This window comes from Galleria mellonella, unplaced genomic scaffold (assembly GCF_026898425.1).
Source record: "Galleria mellonella isolate WM207_F2 unplaced genomic scaffold, CSIRO_AGI_GalMel_v1 utg32, whole genome shotgun sequence".
Classification (NCBI taxonomy): Eukaryota; Metazoa; Arthropoda; class Insecta; order Lepidoptera; family Pyralidae; genus Galleria; species Galleria mellonella.
Window position 1 is genome coordinate 1,035,409 of NW_026442075.1, and position 17,873 is coordinate 1,053,281.

Genomic DNA, 17,873 nt, shown 5'->3' on the forward strand with positions numbered 1-17,873 from the left:
TTTATAATAGCCTCATAGAAAAATAAAATACATGTTAACAAGCATAGATAAATAAGTAGATTTCAGTTTATATTAATATCTAGATATGATATATCATACACAAAATATGGAGGAGTTTGAAGAACTAAAAATGAAGATTACGTCGAATAAAAAAAATACTGTTCAAGGTCTACAAATTAAAAATAAATTGTTCCTTTGAACTTTCACATTCGTGTGAAGTTTATTAAATATAGATTTTAAGGACAAATCAATGAAAATCAAAACAAGAATATGTAGTGTGAGTAGGTATAGTATTATAGTATAGGTACACACGCTTCAGGGTCGACACTCATGTCTATTTTTTATACAAAATTAAAGTCCATAGACTACGATAACTTTAAATAGCAGACATGTACCTCATTAATGTCTCAGTACTGAAAAATAAAAATATTTATGTTATGGCATATATGAGATTTAAACACAGTCATATACATACATATGATGTTTACATAAAAAAAAAATATCTTTAACTTTAAATGTCTACACACCGACATTTGTATTCGTACATTGACTTTTAAATGTAACGATAATATATGTAGTTTTACCAATATTATTGTTGCCGCTGATAAAATTTATCAACAAAAGTCATAATCAGAGAGCAGTCACTTTCCGACATCCTCGCACTACGTACATTTGCGAGACAGTATCGGTTTTATTAACGAAAACAATATTTTAATTTGTGTAAAACGTGTGAAACAATCGTTCTTCTGACACCTTGATATTTGTTAGTATTTCTTATTAATTTATATTCATATAATTATATTAAGTATAAGGTAAGCAAAATATGTAAAGTAATTAAAGTGTGAAGGTAAGAGATAATTTGTAATGTTATACCACAATCTAGTGGACATTAATATGTTTAAATTATTTTTATCTAATTCTAACTGTGACGCATTGAAACGGTGACGTAGCGGGACTGGGCCGTTTTATTGTGGTGTTGTGTTTAAAAGTTTTTATTAGGCGCATGAGTCGGTCGAGTCGAGACCAGTGCGTTTGAATGTCCGGCATGGGAACGTTTGTTTATGGCGAACTATATAGTGTTATAGTTTAAATACACGTGTACCTGTTCAGTGTGATTATCGAGTGATGGGAAAAATCCTACGTTTTTGAATCATGACAAATTTTCTGTCTCGTGAGGGTGTGTTTCAAAGTGTCGTTTAGTTCTTAAAGTGCAATTATTGTTTTGTTTCTAATTTACATAAGTACTCTGTAAATATTCTGTCCTTTTGCCATTGAGATTTTGAGATGTGCGTTCAATTTACAATTTAGATTGGATGTGAATAAGTAAGTACATATTTGTAGAACGATAATACCTAATAACTAAATATATAAATATATGAAGTTATTAAATAGAATTCATTGTTACAAACTCATTGTTTTCTCTATCCGTGTAATTACATATGTTAATCTAATTCGAACATTAAATAAAAATAGATAGGGTACATCGTGTTCTATCTCTAAATATTTCTCTTCGCTTTTCTGATGTACTGGTACTTCTAGAAAAAAAAACTTATAAAAATGAATGAAATTAATTTAGAAATGGTGGGGGGAAAGGGATTTTTAGTAATGGAGACTGAGAATTCCATTGCTAGCAATATACCCAACCAGGTTGACCTCCTCGCGGTTTCCCCTGGAAACTATCATGGTTAATTCCTGATGAATTCATCATGATGGGCTAACTGGCCTGTTTTCATTCTCATCTATCACCCTTCACTGGTGCTCCGCCAGCGTATCCCGCTAGCGCAGGCGAGGTTACCATACCATTTTCACCCATCAAAAATAAAAATTTAGAAATGGCTTATGAAGATTTTCTTTATAATCACATATAAGTAATAAACAAATGGACTTAACAGAAAATGAAACTGGCAAGGAGATTCAATGACCTTTTGTTTTTTTTTTCCATATACAATTTCTACTAGCAGTAGCACAAGGCACAAGGCTTCTTACTAGTATAATTTATAGTTGACTCACAGCTCTTGTGTCTATTATGTTGGCTTTAGAACAAAACATAGGTAACGCGTACGAATGTATTCTAGACGTCATATTATCACTACAAACATTAAAATGTAGGTGCATCTAAGTGTGGATATGGATAATATGGGTACCGGAGGGGAAAGGGATTGTTAGTAATGGAGACTGAGAATCCTATTGCTAGCAATATATGATAGTTTCCAGGGAGAACCGCGAGGAGGTCGACCTGGTTGGGTATATTGCTAGCAATGGGATTCTCAGTCTCCGTTACTAACAATCCCTTTCTCCCCAACCACCTACCTATTAGGGTTACTAGATATTTAATTTCTCAAAAGATTTACAATCTGTGAAACAATACAAATTAACAAATAAAATTACATACTCCAATTTTATTAAAAAGCAGGGTAGGATTAAAAAAAAATTACCTACTTTTTGACTTAAAAATAATGTGAATCTTTTTTACTATTGATGGGTTCCTCTATACTTCATGTGATGGAAAACGATGATGCGGTCTAAGATGGAGCTCGTAAGTCCATGGATAGCATATTCACAATTGCCTTAATTTGGTCTAATTTGACGTGTCGTTTTGCATAGAATGGGCAACCCCTTCCTTCTCTATGGATGCCGTAAGAGGCGATTAAGGGAACTTTAACAGTAGAGGGATGGACAGCAGCGTCCCTCTTAAAACATCACTAAAAACCTAACTGCGGTTTTTTTTTAATGAATGATAATGTAATGGTAACCCCGCCTGCGCTATCGGTATACACCGGCGGGGCACCAGTGAGGGATGATAGGTGAGAATGAAGCAGGTCAGTTAGCCCATCCTGACAAATTCAACAACGAATCAATCATGATGGTTTCCGGGGGGGGACCGCGTGGAGGTCGACTTGATAGGGTTTATTGCTAGCAATGAGGTTGCTAATCCCCATTACTAACAATCCCTTCTCCCCCCACCTAACTGCGGTTGCCAACCCGCCTGTCTAGCGTATCAACTACCGCCAGAACTCTCCTTCTGGGGAAGGCTTATGTTCAGCAATGGACAGAACGGATGATATGATAGTGATGATATTTATTTTCATAAATAAGTTATTAATTGAGATGAGAAAGTGTGATCGATGTCATTCGTATTGGAAACAGCTGTTAAATAATACGTTATGTAAATCGACTGCAGACACTGTTTACGTAATAATAAACAAGTGTTTTGCTCCTAAAAAAAAACAACGCTATCAATCGTCAACGCACACACACTGGTGAACGAGACTATATATAAATAGTTTACATGTGTGTACAGACTAGTTTTTATCCGTGATTTCGGTCGCGTGATCTTGATAAATTTATAAATTTTTTTTTAATCAACTTAGAATAGCAAACAAGCTGACGGCCCACCTGATGGAAAGTGGTAACCGTCGCCTATAGACATGAGCGGTACCTTAATAGAGTATACTGTTTAGCCCATGATACCCTCCATGCGTTGCCATTCCTGAGGACTTAGGTGTTATTCCTCTGTACCCAGTAAATTCATGCCATATCCCTTCCTTCAAACCAAAACACAGCTATGCAAACACAACTGCTTCACAGTTGAAACACGAATGGGACAGAAGTACCCAAGCAATCGACTTTTGTACAAAGTCTCTGGTATTATTAATTAGGATATATTTTTTTATATATTTATTTATTTATAGGATTACCAACATAAGATACAACGAAACATTTCAATACAATACACTAGTGGATTAGGTCTAACTGTTCTTACATTTACAGGCAACCACAGCATGCTTTGTGTTTGATAAACATTAAAATGCAATTAAATTTGCATGGCTGTGTTTCGGTTTGAAGGTTTTTTTTTTAATGGGCGATAATAGCATGGTAACCTCGCCTGCGCTATCGGTATACTTTGGCGGGGCACCAGTGAGAGATGATAGGTGAGGATGAAAACAGATCAGTTAGCCCATCGTGACAAATTAAACAAGACTTAGCCACGATCGTTTCCAGGAGAAACAACGTGGAGGTCGACTTGATAGGGTAAATTGCTAGCAATGGGGCTGTCAAACCCCATTACTAACAATCCCTTTCCCCTCCGGTTTGAAGGCTGGGATATGGCAGTAAATTTACAGAGTATACAGGCATAACGTGAGTCCTGAAAAATGGCGACGCATGGGCGGTATCATGGGTGAAACAGTATACTCTGTTATGTCCATGGTATTGCTCATGTCTATAGGCGACGGTTACCACTTTCCATCAGGTGGGCCGTGGGCTTGTTTTCCATTCTAAGTTGCATAAAAAAATTATTAAATATTATTAAATGAATAAATATATTAATAATATAAACAATTGATTAAAATTATGATTAAATTATTTCAATTGAATTTAAGTTGTATTATAAATCATTAAAATATATAAATAACAGCGTGGTACATCAACTTTTTAATTTAGACATGAACATAGAGTGACTATCATAGTGAATATCAAGTTCAGGCTTGGTTTTAATCTACTTCTTTTTGAAGTCGCTTGAAAAAAAACACTTAAGTAGACACCATAGATTAAATCAATGGCAACCTTTTTTTACGGTATAAACGTTATGTGCAATCTCAATTTACAACACCGTGACCGTTTGACAAATACCAAAACCCCCCCTTAATTTCGTTACAAGCGGCCTCTCCTATAATTTGATTTGGCAATTTTAGTTTTCTATCGGTTTTACAAATTGTAATATAGAAGTTACTGAATCGGTTATTTAGTTTTTAAAACAAAATAACTGGTTTCATCACAGTTGTAGTTGGTTTTTTTGTAACTAGCTATTTTACTAAACTAGTTGTTATATTGTGGATGCCCATATCACTGGTTATTTCATTAGAATTATTTTGTTTAATTCCGCTACCATTAGTATGTGTGCGACTGCCAACACTCGAAGATTATCACAACCATAAGTGCTACGACCTTCCATATGAGCCACCAATCTCCGACCGCTATTCAGCCCACGCACGTTTTGCGACACGTGTTTTAACTCGAGGCATTTTAACTAGCTATCGCCTCCGGTTCTACGTACGTACGCGTGGTATCGTGTTTATAAAGCGAAATAATAGCTACGTTACGGCCTTAGACGTTTTAAAAGGTGAAATTACAACGTCCATTCCTAATATTTGGGCTGTGTCAGCTCCGAAGCGTGGCTGTCACGACAAAAATTGCTTAAGTATGGTATAATTTAGGAACGAGAGCGTCGTGACCCAGTGATATACTATCTCTGCTTACAGACCGCAAAGGTCGTGCGTGAGTTCGAATCTAGCTGACACCAATGACATTTTGTGTCAATTTAAATATCTAACTCTCTGGTAATGGGGGGGGGGAAGGGATTGTTAGTAATGGAGACTAAAAATACCATTGTTAGCAATATACCTAACCAGGTCGACCTCCTCGCGGTTCTCCCTGGAAACTAACATGGTTAATTCCTGATGAATTAATCATGATGAGCTAACTGGCCTGCTTACATTCTCATCGATCACCCTTCACTGGTGCTCCGCCAGCGTATCCCGTTAGCACAGGTGGGGTGATCATTCCATTTTCACCCATCAAAAAAAACTCTCTGGTAATGGGAAATATTGATGAACAAAACTGATTCGAGCGACGTTGATTTTATAATTATGAGCTATTTCATTTTATTTTATTACCAGCGGATCGCTATTTCGCTGTGTCCTGGCCGTGTGGTCCCGGCATAGAATAGGCCACCCCTACCTTTCCTGTGGGTATCGTAAAAAATTTAATGGTAAAGGAATTAGCAGCAGTGTCCCTCTTAAAACATCTCTAAGAGCCTCACTGCGGTTGCCAATCCGCTAGCCAAGCGTGGCAACTACTGGCAAGACTCCAGTTATAGGGAAGGCTTATGTTCAGCAGTGGACAGTTAACGGCTGAAGTAATTATTATAATCATGAGTTTATTTTATTACTAGTGACTTGTCCTGGCTTTGCTTAATTGTAAATTAATGATTAATAGGTATAAACAAACCTTTCGTAATAAAATATTTAAATGACAGTGAGGTCGATTCCGTGGCGCCATTTTTCTCTAAAACTGTCTGTTAATCTAACATTTTAATTTCATTATTTCGAGCAATTACTGTTTTATGGTCCGAATAAAAAGGTCTGCATACTTGTTTACCACATTCGTGGTATAAAAATAATAAACAGCTACTTGAATGAATGAATGAATAAATGAAATCTCTTTATTGCTGCCCTCAAAGAATGATGCAATGTGTCTATGTCGCCATTTCTCTAAACCTGTCTCTTGATCCAATATTTTTTTTTTATTTCTGCATCATTTTAATGCGTAAATATTAATTTTATTTATTAAATAATACGTCAAAATACATTGTATGCGTAAGTATATAGAACACTGATAAAAAAACGAGTCAGCTAATTTGACAATTAGCTGACAAAAAGTTGAACCGTTTTTAAAACTCGAGGCTCTATCTATATAATCTAAGAATTTAATTTATTTATTTTATTAATATTAATATAATAGGGAGGTATTACTTTATTATTGTATTTGACACTACTGTATTTCTCTTGAATTGTTTATATGTCATTGTTTATTTTTATGTTTCTAGTGCAATAAAGAGTTAAATAAATAAATAATATTTAATAATAATTTATATGAAAGTTCTTAATAAGATCAATAGACGCCTAAGCAATATATTTTTTTTAATTTTATCTGTCTGTCTGTCCGCCAAATTGGATGCGGTTTTTACGGTTGAATTCTTGATGGTTTGATTTAAATTCTGGCGCGTGTTTTATCTCGATACGCCATCTAGCGTAAGTCTGTTTAATAAGTTTTTATATTTCTGAAATTCATACGTACGAAGTAGCGGGCAATAAGCTAGTCTTGAATGTAATTAAAAATAAATTGTGAAATATGCAATGCAAACATTTCAATCAAAGCATTGACGTCAAATGGCTTCTGACAGAACGACGTCTAGGTCAACTGGTTATGAGTTATAAATTTATTATTTGTCTTACTAATAATATATTAAAATTGTAATTGGACGATATCTGTATACTTGAGATATTTAAAAAAATAATTGATGTAAGAGATTTTTATAAGAACAATAGAAGTCAAAACAATAATATTTAAAAATTTAAACACCTGAGTCCTCAGGAATGGCAACGCATGGGGGGTATCATGGTCGAAACAGTATACTCTGTTATGTCCATGGTATTGCTCATGTCTATAGGCGACGGTTACCACTTTCCGTCAGGTGGGCCGTCAGCTTGTTTATCATTCTAAGTTGTATAAAAAATATTTTAAATATTTTGTCTATCAAATTCAAATTTATTCAAATAGACTTATTTACACGCATTTTTAAATCGTAATTTTTTTTTTAATCTAATGCAGCGTTCGAAAGGTTGTTGTCTGTTGAGAAGAGCCCGCGAGAAACTTAACATATATTTTATTTATATTTTAGATAGATAAATAGATAACCTTTATTACCAGTATTAAGAAAATAAAAAATTAAAACAATAAAAAGAAAAAAAAAACACAATTAATGTTGATGGTAATAGGAGCCCTCAGCTGTTGCTATATATGTACAGCTCCAGCGAGAAGTAGTTACAAAGCGCTAATTTTCAGGCGGCTCCTTAACTCCTTTACCTTTAGCATGCGCGCGGGTCGCCAATACCTATTTCTTGGATGGGAGACTCAACACGCTTAACAATAAATACATAAAAAACATGTCTCCTAACAATAACATTAAGTATTTAGTTTATATCTAATCTTTACAAAACGTTAATATGTTTTGTAAGGCATAGATAGATAGAAAGCATAGATTTACTTTGTAAGGCACTTGTAATTGCCACTGTCCTTGAAAGAATATTTTGCACGCTAATGTTAGCAAAACATGTTAGGACTATACAAATCCTACAATGAACAACAAGTATGTCTTTGCACTTACTACGTACACATGTTTGCAAATAAATTTATCTTTATCTTTACAACCAAAACTGAAAAGAACAAACTCTGAATAAATTATCGCACTTTACAATGATTTATTATTTAAATTTTCACTTTATTTATTTAAATGTGTCTAAAATTATGTGTCTTAATACTAGTCGTATGTCTAAAATTACATGATCATTAATAAGCACGTACATGATCGACTAACGCCATGCACGTTTAACATTCGAGTAATCGTTTAGTGTATAAATAGCCTTTGATCATATATCCTTCGGTATCTTGTTATAACATTTAATGTCTATCTGTCCGTTTGTTCGTTTGTATGTTTGTTCTGGCATCGCGTAAAAACTACTGTATTAAAATTATTACGGTTTCTACAGTTGTAACAGAGGGAGACTTTGTACACAAGTCGATTGCTTGGGTACCTCTGTCCCATTCGTGTTTCAACCGTGAAGCAGTTGTGTTTGCATGGCTATGTTTCGGTTTGAAGGGTGGGATATGGCGTGAATTTACTGGATACAGAGGAATAACACCTGAGTCCTCAGGAATGGCAACGCATGCGAGGTATCATAGGCGAAACAGTATACTCTGTAATGTCCATGGTACTGCTCATGTCTATAGGCGACGGTTACCACTTTCCATCAGGTGGGCCGTCAGCTTGTTTGCCATTCTAAGTTGTATAAAAAAAACAATGAAATAGACTATTTCTAGATGGCTCTGCATAACACAGCTATCTAAATTGTAAAATGTATGCATTATTTTATTTTACGAAACAATAAATGCAGAAAGTTGAATGTGCTCATGAATTAATTCCGAGTCTTGAGTGTATTTATTTTTTATGTTAGGAATTATTCTGTATTGTAATGGTGCGGTCAGAGCTATTTGTTGGTTTTTTTTTCAATGGGTGATAATGGTATGGTAACCCCGCCTGCGCTATCGGGATACGCTGGCGGGGCACCAGTGAAGGATGATAGGTGAGGATGAAGCAGGTTAGTTAGCCCATCGTGACGAATTCAGAGATATATATATATATATATATATATATATATATATATATATATATATATATATATATATATATATATATATATATATATATATATATATATATTGCTATATATTAGATAGATTTATTTATTTTTTATTTCTCAATGTCATGTGACATGTACTAGGTTAGCAGAACATGGCAACAAGTATCGCGTGTATAACAATAATTATCGCGTCTTAGTCACTTATTACTAAATAAGGAAGCAGTTTAATTCTCGAGTTTGTATTATTATGTACATAAACTACATATATACCTACTGATTGTAATCTAATAATAAATACATACATACCAGCAACAACTAGTTGAATGGTATCTCAAGATAATATAAATTCAAAGTGATAATAAATAATTTGTCAAACCTAAATTGTCAAGTCTAATGCTATTTATACAGCATTAGACTTCAAACTCAATTTAAAAGTAATAAAAACCTTTGCATATTTACACGTATTAATTTTTTTTTAAATATGTTATTTTATATATTCTTTATTGTACTAAGACATGTAACAAAGAACTAGTGAACTTATCTGTAAAAGAGATGGTGTTGTGGGTGATCATGGGCGGCGGTAGTCACTTACCATCAGGTGAGCCGCGTGCTCGATTGCCCCCTGCGTTGTAAAAAAAAATCTCTTCCAGTCAATTCAACTCAATTCAATTTATTTATTGCATTCTACAATATTATTATAAAAGATGTTAGTAATTGATACAGTACATTGTAGACCCTGTAGGGCGCAGCAATTAGAAGCGAGGAGTGCGTCGGTCCTTAAATTTTCATAAAAATTTCAATAATTAAATAATTCAATTTCATCAATGTTATTAAATTCCTAATTAAAATTTTTGTTTCCATATGTTTTATTTTAATTAATATATTTATTTATTTATTTATTCATTAGTACAAATATGTGTACATGGCGGACTTAATGCTAAAAGCATTCTCTCCCAGTCAACCATAGGGAAGTGTCAGAATACTCGAATGCGGTACTACTAATTATTGATATACATACATACTAAAATTACATATATAAACGAATAAATATATATGAATAACAAATATACTTACACATATATGATATGTACTATATTATACACGAATTTGGGAATAATATAAAGCACTTACTGCAATTATATCATTTAATGCAATTTAATGTAGTTGTACATATTTTTATATAATTTTATTAGTATCATTGTCAATTTTAGTATTTTCAACCTAGTATAGTGACATAGGAAGTACTGAATGGGCAGAAGTAGTGCAAAACAGAAATCTGAACAACAATAATAAATATTTACATAATTTACAAATGTTATTAATATATGTGGCCATGTGATCCCGGCATAGAATAGGCCACCCCTTCCATTCCTGTGGGTGTCGGAAAAAGCAACAAAGGGACGATGACGGATGGGCAACAGCGTTCTAAAACACCTCTAAAGTGTGATTGCGGTTGCCAATCCGCCTGCCAGGCGAGGCAACTATTTGCAAAATTCTCACGCGCCAAATAGATACAGGTAGTGAGTTCTACAGGTGAACTGCCTGGACAGTAAAGGAATTAGAATAAAAGAAAGAAGAATGAGCGGGAATTGAGGCGGAGGTTGTCGACACTGCTCAAAGTATGGTCATTAGTATTTTAAACTTGTGTCAACTTTAGGTTACGGCATCAAGCGTTCTTAACGTAATATTTGGACAAAAGAATAATTCTACTTTATAAGCACATAAATAATATTCTGTTAATAGTATTTGAAAAGAAGTTACTTTAAATATTAAAATTTTGCACGCCATTGATTTGGCAAAACGCGCCTGTTTCTAACATATTATTACTACCATCTGTATACCGTGTTTTTCAGCAAATAAATTATATTATTATCATTGTAATAGGTATACAATACCGCAGTCAGAAAATAAACACAAAAGATGAACACATAATCGTGTGAATTTCAAGTTTACTAGAGAGCTATCGCAGACAAATGGGTTGCCATCATTCGCGTAAAGATCCAACAACAATAGATAGAGTTTTAGGTAACAAAACCTTTTTTTATGCAACTTAGAATGGCAAACAATTTGACGGCCCACCTGATGGAAAGTAGCAACCGTCGCTTATAGACATGAGCAGTACCGTGGACATAACAGAGTATATTGTTTCGCACATGATACCTCCAATGCATTGCTATTCCTGAAGACTCGGGTGTTTTCTAAATGGATAATGGATAATGGAATGGTAACCCTGTTTACGCTAACGGTATACACTGGCGGGGTTCAGTGAAGGATGATAGGTGAAAATGAAAAGATAGGTCAGTTAGCCTGTCGTGATGAATTTCACTAGAATTATTCATGACGGTTTCCAGAGGGAACCGCGTGGAGGTCGACTTGATAGGGTGTATCAGTTAGATCCCATTACTAACAATACTTTTCCTCCAGACTCAGGTGTTATACCTCTATATCCTGTAAAGTCACTTCCATATTCCACCCTTCAAACCGAAACACATCCATGCAAACACAATTGCTTCGGGGGTCAAGGGATTGTTAGTAATGGAGACTGAGAATCCCATTGCTAGCAATATACCCAATCAGGTCGACCTTCTCGCGGTTCCCCCTGGAAACTATCATGGTTAATTCCTGATGAATTCATCATGATGGGCTAACTGGCCTGTTTTCATTCTCATCTATCACCCTTCACTGGTGCTCCGCCAGCGTATCCCGTTAGCGCAGGCGGGGCTACCATACCATTTTCATCCATTAAAAAAAAACACACACAATTGCTTCACGGTAGAAACACGAATGGGACAGAGGTACCCAAACAAATTACTTTTGCTCATACTTTATTGTCGGTCGTTCTGGTCTACTGGCTATAGACCGGCTTGTACAATGAAACTGTTAATGGACCAGTTAACGGCGACAAAAGTAGCTGAATGGATTACATCAATTTTACACCTTAATTTTACCTTGTTACGGTTTATGTACCTTTGTCGCCCTTTGTTGTTTGACTTTGCGTAGCGTTGACTTAACACTTACTTATTTAAATTTTTAAAACGACATCCGATATAAAGGGTTTACCACTCAAATTTGCCAGCAATCCATACAAGGCTTTCACTCGATAGAACTGAACAGAAATTATGTTTATATCGAAATAGATTTGTTTCGAAATTTGAAATTTAAAAACTATTGGGGAATAGTGAAGTACCGCGTTCGTGATTCACTGTTTATCCCTAAGGCTGACTGATAGAGAATGCTACTAGCATTAAGTCCGCCTTTTATACCATATTTTATATTGGTCAATAAAGTTATTTTAATGAATAAATAAAAAATTAAAAATATATATAATAGATGACAACTTTTTTTTACGCAACTTCGACCCACCTGAAGGAAAGTGGTAACCGTCGCCTATAGAAATGAGCAGCACTATGAACATAATATAGTATACTGTTTCGCCCATGATACCCCTCATGTGTTGCCATTCCTGAGAACTCAACTGTTATTCCTCTGTACCTTGTAAATTCATTGCCACATCCCACCCTTCAAACCGAAACAAATGCAAACACAGCTACTTCACGGTAGAAACACGAATGGAACAGAGGTATCCAAGCAAACGACTTTTGTACATAGTCTCTGGTAAAACTATACACTTTTAATCTAATAGTGATGATCAACAAATTTTTGTTTACAATTCAAAATTGTATCATTGAAATCATTTACAATCTACACGTAATACACTACTTACCTATATATCTAATTTTAATTTGATCCAATTTGATCGCACGCGATAGCATTACAAGTAATAATAAATATTATGTGCATAATTTAAATCACCGACATTGTTAACACTTTGAGTTTAGTTAAAATAATTTAAACAGGTACCTTCGTTCGTTTAATATTTTTATTATCACATTCGTGTTTAAAATTTAAATATAGTAATAATTAATAAAATATCTCGACCTGGCTCACGAGGTGACCGAAATGTGGGGGTGGTGGGGGGTGACGTCCACCGAAATCATTCCAATCGTTTTGTCGGTGAACGGTCTTATCCCAACCAGTCTGGAACAACATCTCGGACGGTTGGTATTCCGAGGCGGCTCACTTCCGGGAGAGATGCAGAAAGCGGTGCTCTTAGATTCTGCCCGCATTGTACGCCGGTTTCTCTCCCTGGGGCCCTGAACCCCGGCCGACTGTGCTTCTGCCGGGGTTAGTTGCCATCTCCTCTCCTTAAAAAGGGAGATGAGAATTTGTGTAAAAATTCAAATTTCGCGAATTGAATTGACTGTAAGAGATCCCTTTATGGGATAAGTCCGCCATTGTATATTAAATCATTTATCAGTGCTCAATATGAATTATGTGCAATAAAGACTTTACAATACAATACAATAATATTTATTTAGTCAGACAACATAAAGCCCATTTTGCTAGTTACAGATTTACTTAACATACATACATACATACATATCTGTCACGCCTGTCTCCCATTAGGGTAGGCAGAAACAATGGAACGCCAAATGCTTCGATTCAAACAAACCTCTTTCGCACAAACCTCATTTACTTAACCTATGTTAGTAAATGAGCGGTCATGTCTCTCTTGCATTGATAATCTGTCCCATCCAATATTTTAGGATGGGACAGCCAATTATACCAGCAATTGTCTTAAAATAAAAAATCTAAAAATAAAAAAGTCTTGTAATAAAAAAATGCTTTCTCCCTCGTTAATGAATGGTAGATTCTAGCAATTTCGATTATTCTCATGTTGAAAATTACATGGTATTTTTTAATGGACGAAAATGGAATGGTAACGCCGCCTACGCAATTGAGAAGTTGCGTGTTATATCGTTGCGTATTTCTTTTTTTTTTTTGTAATAATAATGATACAATCATTGTTAGTAATAACGTACTTATTAATATTTATTACAATAATTTGTTCGCCGTGTCGGTCCCGGCATAGAATGGGCTACCCCTTCCTTTTCTGTGGGCGTCGTAAGAGGCGACTAAGGGATGGGCAGCAGCGTCCCTCTTAAAACATCTCAAAAACCTAACTGCGGTTGCCAACCCGCCTGCCAAGCGTTGCAACTATTGGCAAAACTCTCCTTATAATGAAGGCTTATGAATGAATGAATGAATGAGTATACTTTATTTGCATTATACAATATAGGAAATAAATAAGACAATTTACAAACACAACGATACAATTGTATAAGTACAGTAAGGCGGTCTTATTGCTGAGAGCAATCTTTTCAAGACAACCTTAAGGTAATGGACTGATTGTAGTACAAGTAGGTATGATAGTGCTGTATAATTAAAAAAGCATCTTTTCAAATTAAAAATATATGAAAAATACACAGCTTATGTTCAGCAGTGGACAGTTATCGGCTGAAATAATAAAAAAAAAATGTGCCAAAGGGATCGTCTTCACCAACAATGCATAAATTTCATCAATAGATAAAATTTTACATTCTATATGTCAAACATACAAAAAAAAATTATATACTATTTGCCCCAAACATATGTATTTTTTATACTATGTTTTTCTGCATTGTCAATTTTTTTATATTTCTTTCTCTTTAACATTTCAACAGAATCTACCAGGCTGGCATAATGTTCGAGAGCTTCCTCGAAATAGCATTTGAAGCCGAAGTGTTGAATACTGAAGAGAATGAGGAGTTCTTAGACCTGGCTGCGGAGTTATGCAATGAGAATATAGCCACAAGATCAGAATCGCTCCAGGAGCTGCGGGATATGATAAAAGGTAAGTTGACAAGTTTTTTTTTTTTTATACAACTTAGAATGGCAAACAATCTGATAGCTCACCTGATGGTAAGTGGTAACCGTCGCCTATAGACATGAGCAGTACCATGGACATAACAGAGTATACTGTTTCGCCCCTGATACCCCCATGCGTTGCCATTCCTGAGGACTCAGGTGTGATTCCTCTGTACCCTGCAAATTCACGCCATATCCCACCCTTCAAACCGAAACACAGCCATGCAAACACAACTGCTTTACGGTTGAAATATCAATGGGACCGAGGTACCCAAGCAATCGACTTTTGTACAAAGTCTCCCTCTGGTAAATATTATAGTGATTTAATGATTTATTAAACAATTGTATTGTTAGTAAAAGTACAGTTTTGGTAGATTCTACGCTTCTAACATTCTATTGTATGGTCCCGGCATAGAATGGGCTACCCCTTTCCTGTGGGTGTCGTAATAGGCGAGTAAAGATCAAGGGAAAGGTGGAAGTGTCACTTTTTTTTTTAAATATTATTTAATATTATTTTAGGGGTTTTACCTTCTTCGGGTATATTAGTCCTATTGTACGCTGAACTGATTTCTCAAACAAAACTTTATCTAAAGTGTCGCTCTTAAAACATCGCCAAGCCTAACTGCAGTTACCAATTCGCTTGCCAACCGTGGTAACTGCTGCCAAATTTCCCCAATAACAGGAAGCCTATGTTCAGCGGTAATATGAAAAAAAAAATATATATAAATATTCACTCACTATGTAAGTAATTGTACCTTTAGCATCTATCTATTCTAATTTCACCTTTTCACCGTGCATACTAAATACTTTGCATACTGAAGTAAGGATTAAGATGGCACGCACCATTTATATTTCTATTGTTCGCACAGCTCTCGACAGTCATGATTGCTGATACCTGCCGCTCGCTAATAGTAATAACTAATATGTATGTTACCAACTTGGTACTATTTGGGTACAAACTACCCTCCCAAAATAATTGTACGATTTTTGTTATAATGCATAATTTACAAATATATGCATTTTGTGTTTATTTTATGATTATAATTAATAAGTTACATCATGTAATGTAAATTTTTTATGTTGTGTAGAATTATAGATACTTGTATTTCTATTTTAAATGTTTGAAGGAGTGTATATTACTCGCCAAACGATTTATGGCTGATTGTAAATTCTAGGCTTACGTACACTAGAATTTATTATATTTGTAATCACTTATGATAAATAAAGAACGTTTGAAAACAAACAAAAAACCTTTTCACTGTGATAGAATTCCCATTCGAAATGCGTTTTTCTATTCGAGTACCCACCAGTGTAGGGCAGCGGTGTGAAAGTTTTTTATAATGGCATGCCCACTAAATGCCCTACGAAATTAGTGAAAGCTAGTACGGTTGCATCTCGTGAACTCTCGATTGGAAAAACAACAATAAAGATAGTTTATACTGTATGATTGATTTATTTATTTATTGTTTTATTGCACAATAAAACTTTGTACAAGTGGCGAGCTTAATATCATATTGCATTCTCTATCAGCTAACCATTAGGTACAAACAGAAAGCGTATGAAGGGCAGATGTGGTAAAAAATACATAAGAAATACACATATAATACATAAACATTATGTTAAATATTCCACTGTAATATGACCATTATATACATACAAATATATATATATATATTTGTATGTATATTATTGTGAACTGATTGTTAGAAAGAAAACGCCGGTTCGTGTTGAAAAGTTATACTGACAGTTTATAAAAAAATGAATAATTAAAAGAATACAATATTAGAAATTACAAATTACAAAGGAGTTTGTAACACTCCCCTTTTTTTACGTAGGCAGGGGCACTAACTTCCTCATTGGACGTCTAAATAAGCCGATAGGCGTCCGTACTTCGGCTATTCGAGCAATGCTATCTTGTCCTCGATAAATTGCAGTGATTACACCTCTTAGCCACGTTCCACGCGGTTGTTGATCATCTACAACTAGCACCAGGTCCCCCACATTCACTCTTGGCGCAATACCCTGCCCTCGTCTAGGCAATAGTGTTGGCAGATATTCTTTAACCCACCTGGACCAGAAATGATCTGCGAGGCGTAGGGCCCTTTGCCATCCTGCTCTACTACAGAGGTCTCGGTCTTCTAGACGTGCAGGTATTGGTTTTCCTGACGAAGTTCCAAGTATAAAATGGAAAGGAGTCAAAGCTTCACTCTGATCAGGGTCAGAGGGCACGTGAGTGAGAGGTCTGGAATTTATGAGCGCTTCTGCCTCTATAAGAAGAGTTAACAAAATCTCGTCACTGGGTGTACGCTCTTTCAAAGTGACTTGCATGGCGGTTTTCACTGACCTCACTAATCTCTCCCATGAACCGCCCATAAAAGGAGCAGATGGTGGGATGAATTTCCAAGAAATACGCTCATTTGCAGCAAACAGTTCCATTTCAGCTCCATACAAAGATTTCAATAAATGATTGGCACCGACGAATGCCGTCCCATTGTCCGACCAGATTTCTGTAGGAACCCCACGTCTACCAATAAATCTGCGTAAACTCATAATAGCGGCATCGGTACTCAAACTATGTACCAATTCTAGGTGAACTGCTCTAGTTACCAAACATGTAAAAAGAGCGACATACCGCTTTTCACGACGTCGGCCAACAGCAACTTGAAGAGGTCCAAAATAGTCAAGACCAGTAAAACTGAAGGGTCTCTTGTGATGAGCTACACGGGCAGCGGGTAAGTCTCCCATAGGAGGCTGATACGGTGTAGCACGTCTTATCTTGCAGACTCTGCAATTGTAAGCAACAGATCGAACAGCGCTTCGAAGGTGAATGATCCAATAAAACTGTCTGAGTTCATTCACTACCAACTCTGTATTGCCATGAGCTGCCTTTTCGTGATAATAGGCAATAAGTAGACGCACAGTCCGATGACGAGCATCCAAGATAATAGGGCGCTTCACGTGATCTTCGACGTCTATTGCACGATCAATCCTGCCTTTTAAACGGATGACTCGCTGATCATCGATAACCGGGGAAAGAGTGAACAATTTGCTCTTCCGTGGTAGAGGTTGACCATTTTTCAAGAGTATAAGTTCTTCCGCAAACGTTTCTAACTGGCTATGTCGCAGTAAATGTGTTTCAGCAAC

At 35.5% G+C, this 17,873-nt stretch overlaps 1 protein-coding gene across 2 annotated transcripts in view; it reads left to right on the forward strand.

Moving 5' to 3' along the window:
- The first annotated feature begins 614 nt into the window (after positions 1-614).
- The window catches only part of LOC113512678 (clavesin-2-like), a 37,930-nt gene continuing 20,671 nt past the window's right edge, over positions 615-17,873 (forward strand). Inside the window, exons 1-2 of one of the 2 annotated variants that reach the window (XM_031907192.2) lie at positions 615-763; positions 14,546-14,715. In XM_031907192.2, the coding sequence (XP_031763052.1) occupies positions 14,565-14,715 (151 nt within the window). In that variant the 5' untranslated portion in view covers positions 615-763; positions 14,546-14,564. Of the gene's footprint in view, positions 764-810; positions 1,324-14,545; positions 14,716-17,873 lie in introns of those variants that run through there. The other variant, XM_031907193.2, reaches the window with a different exon arrangement.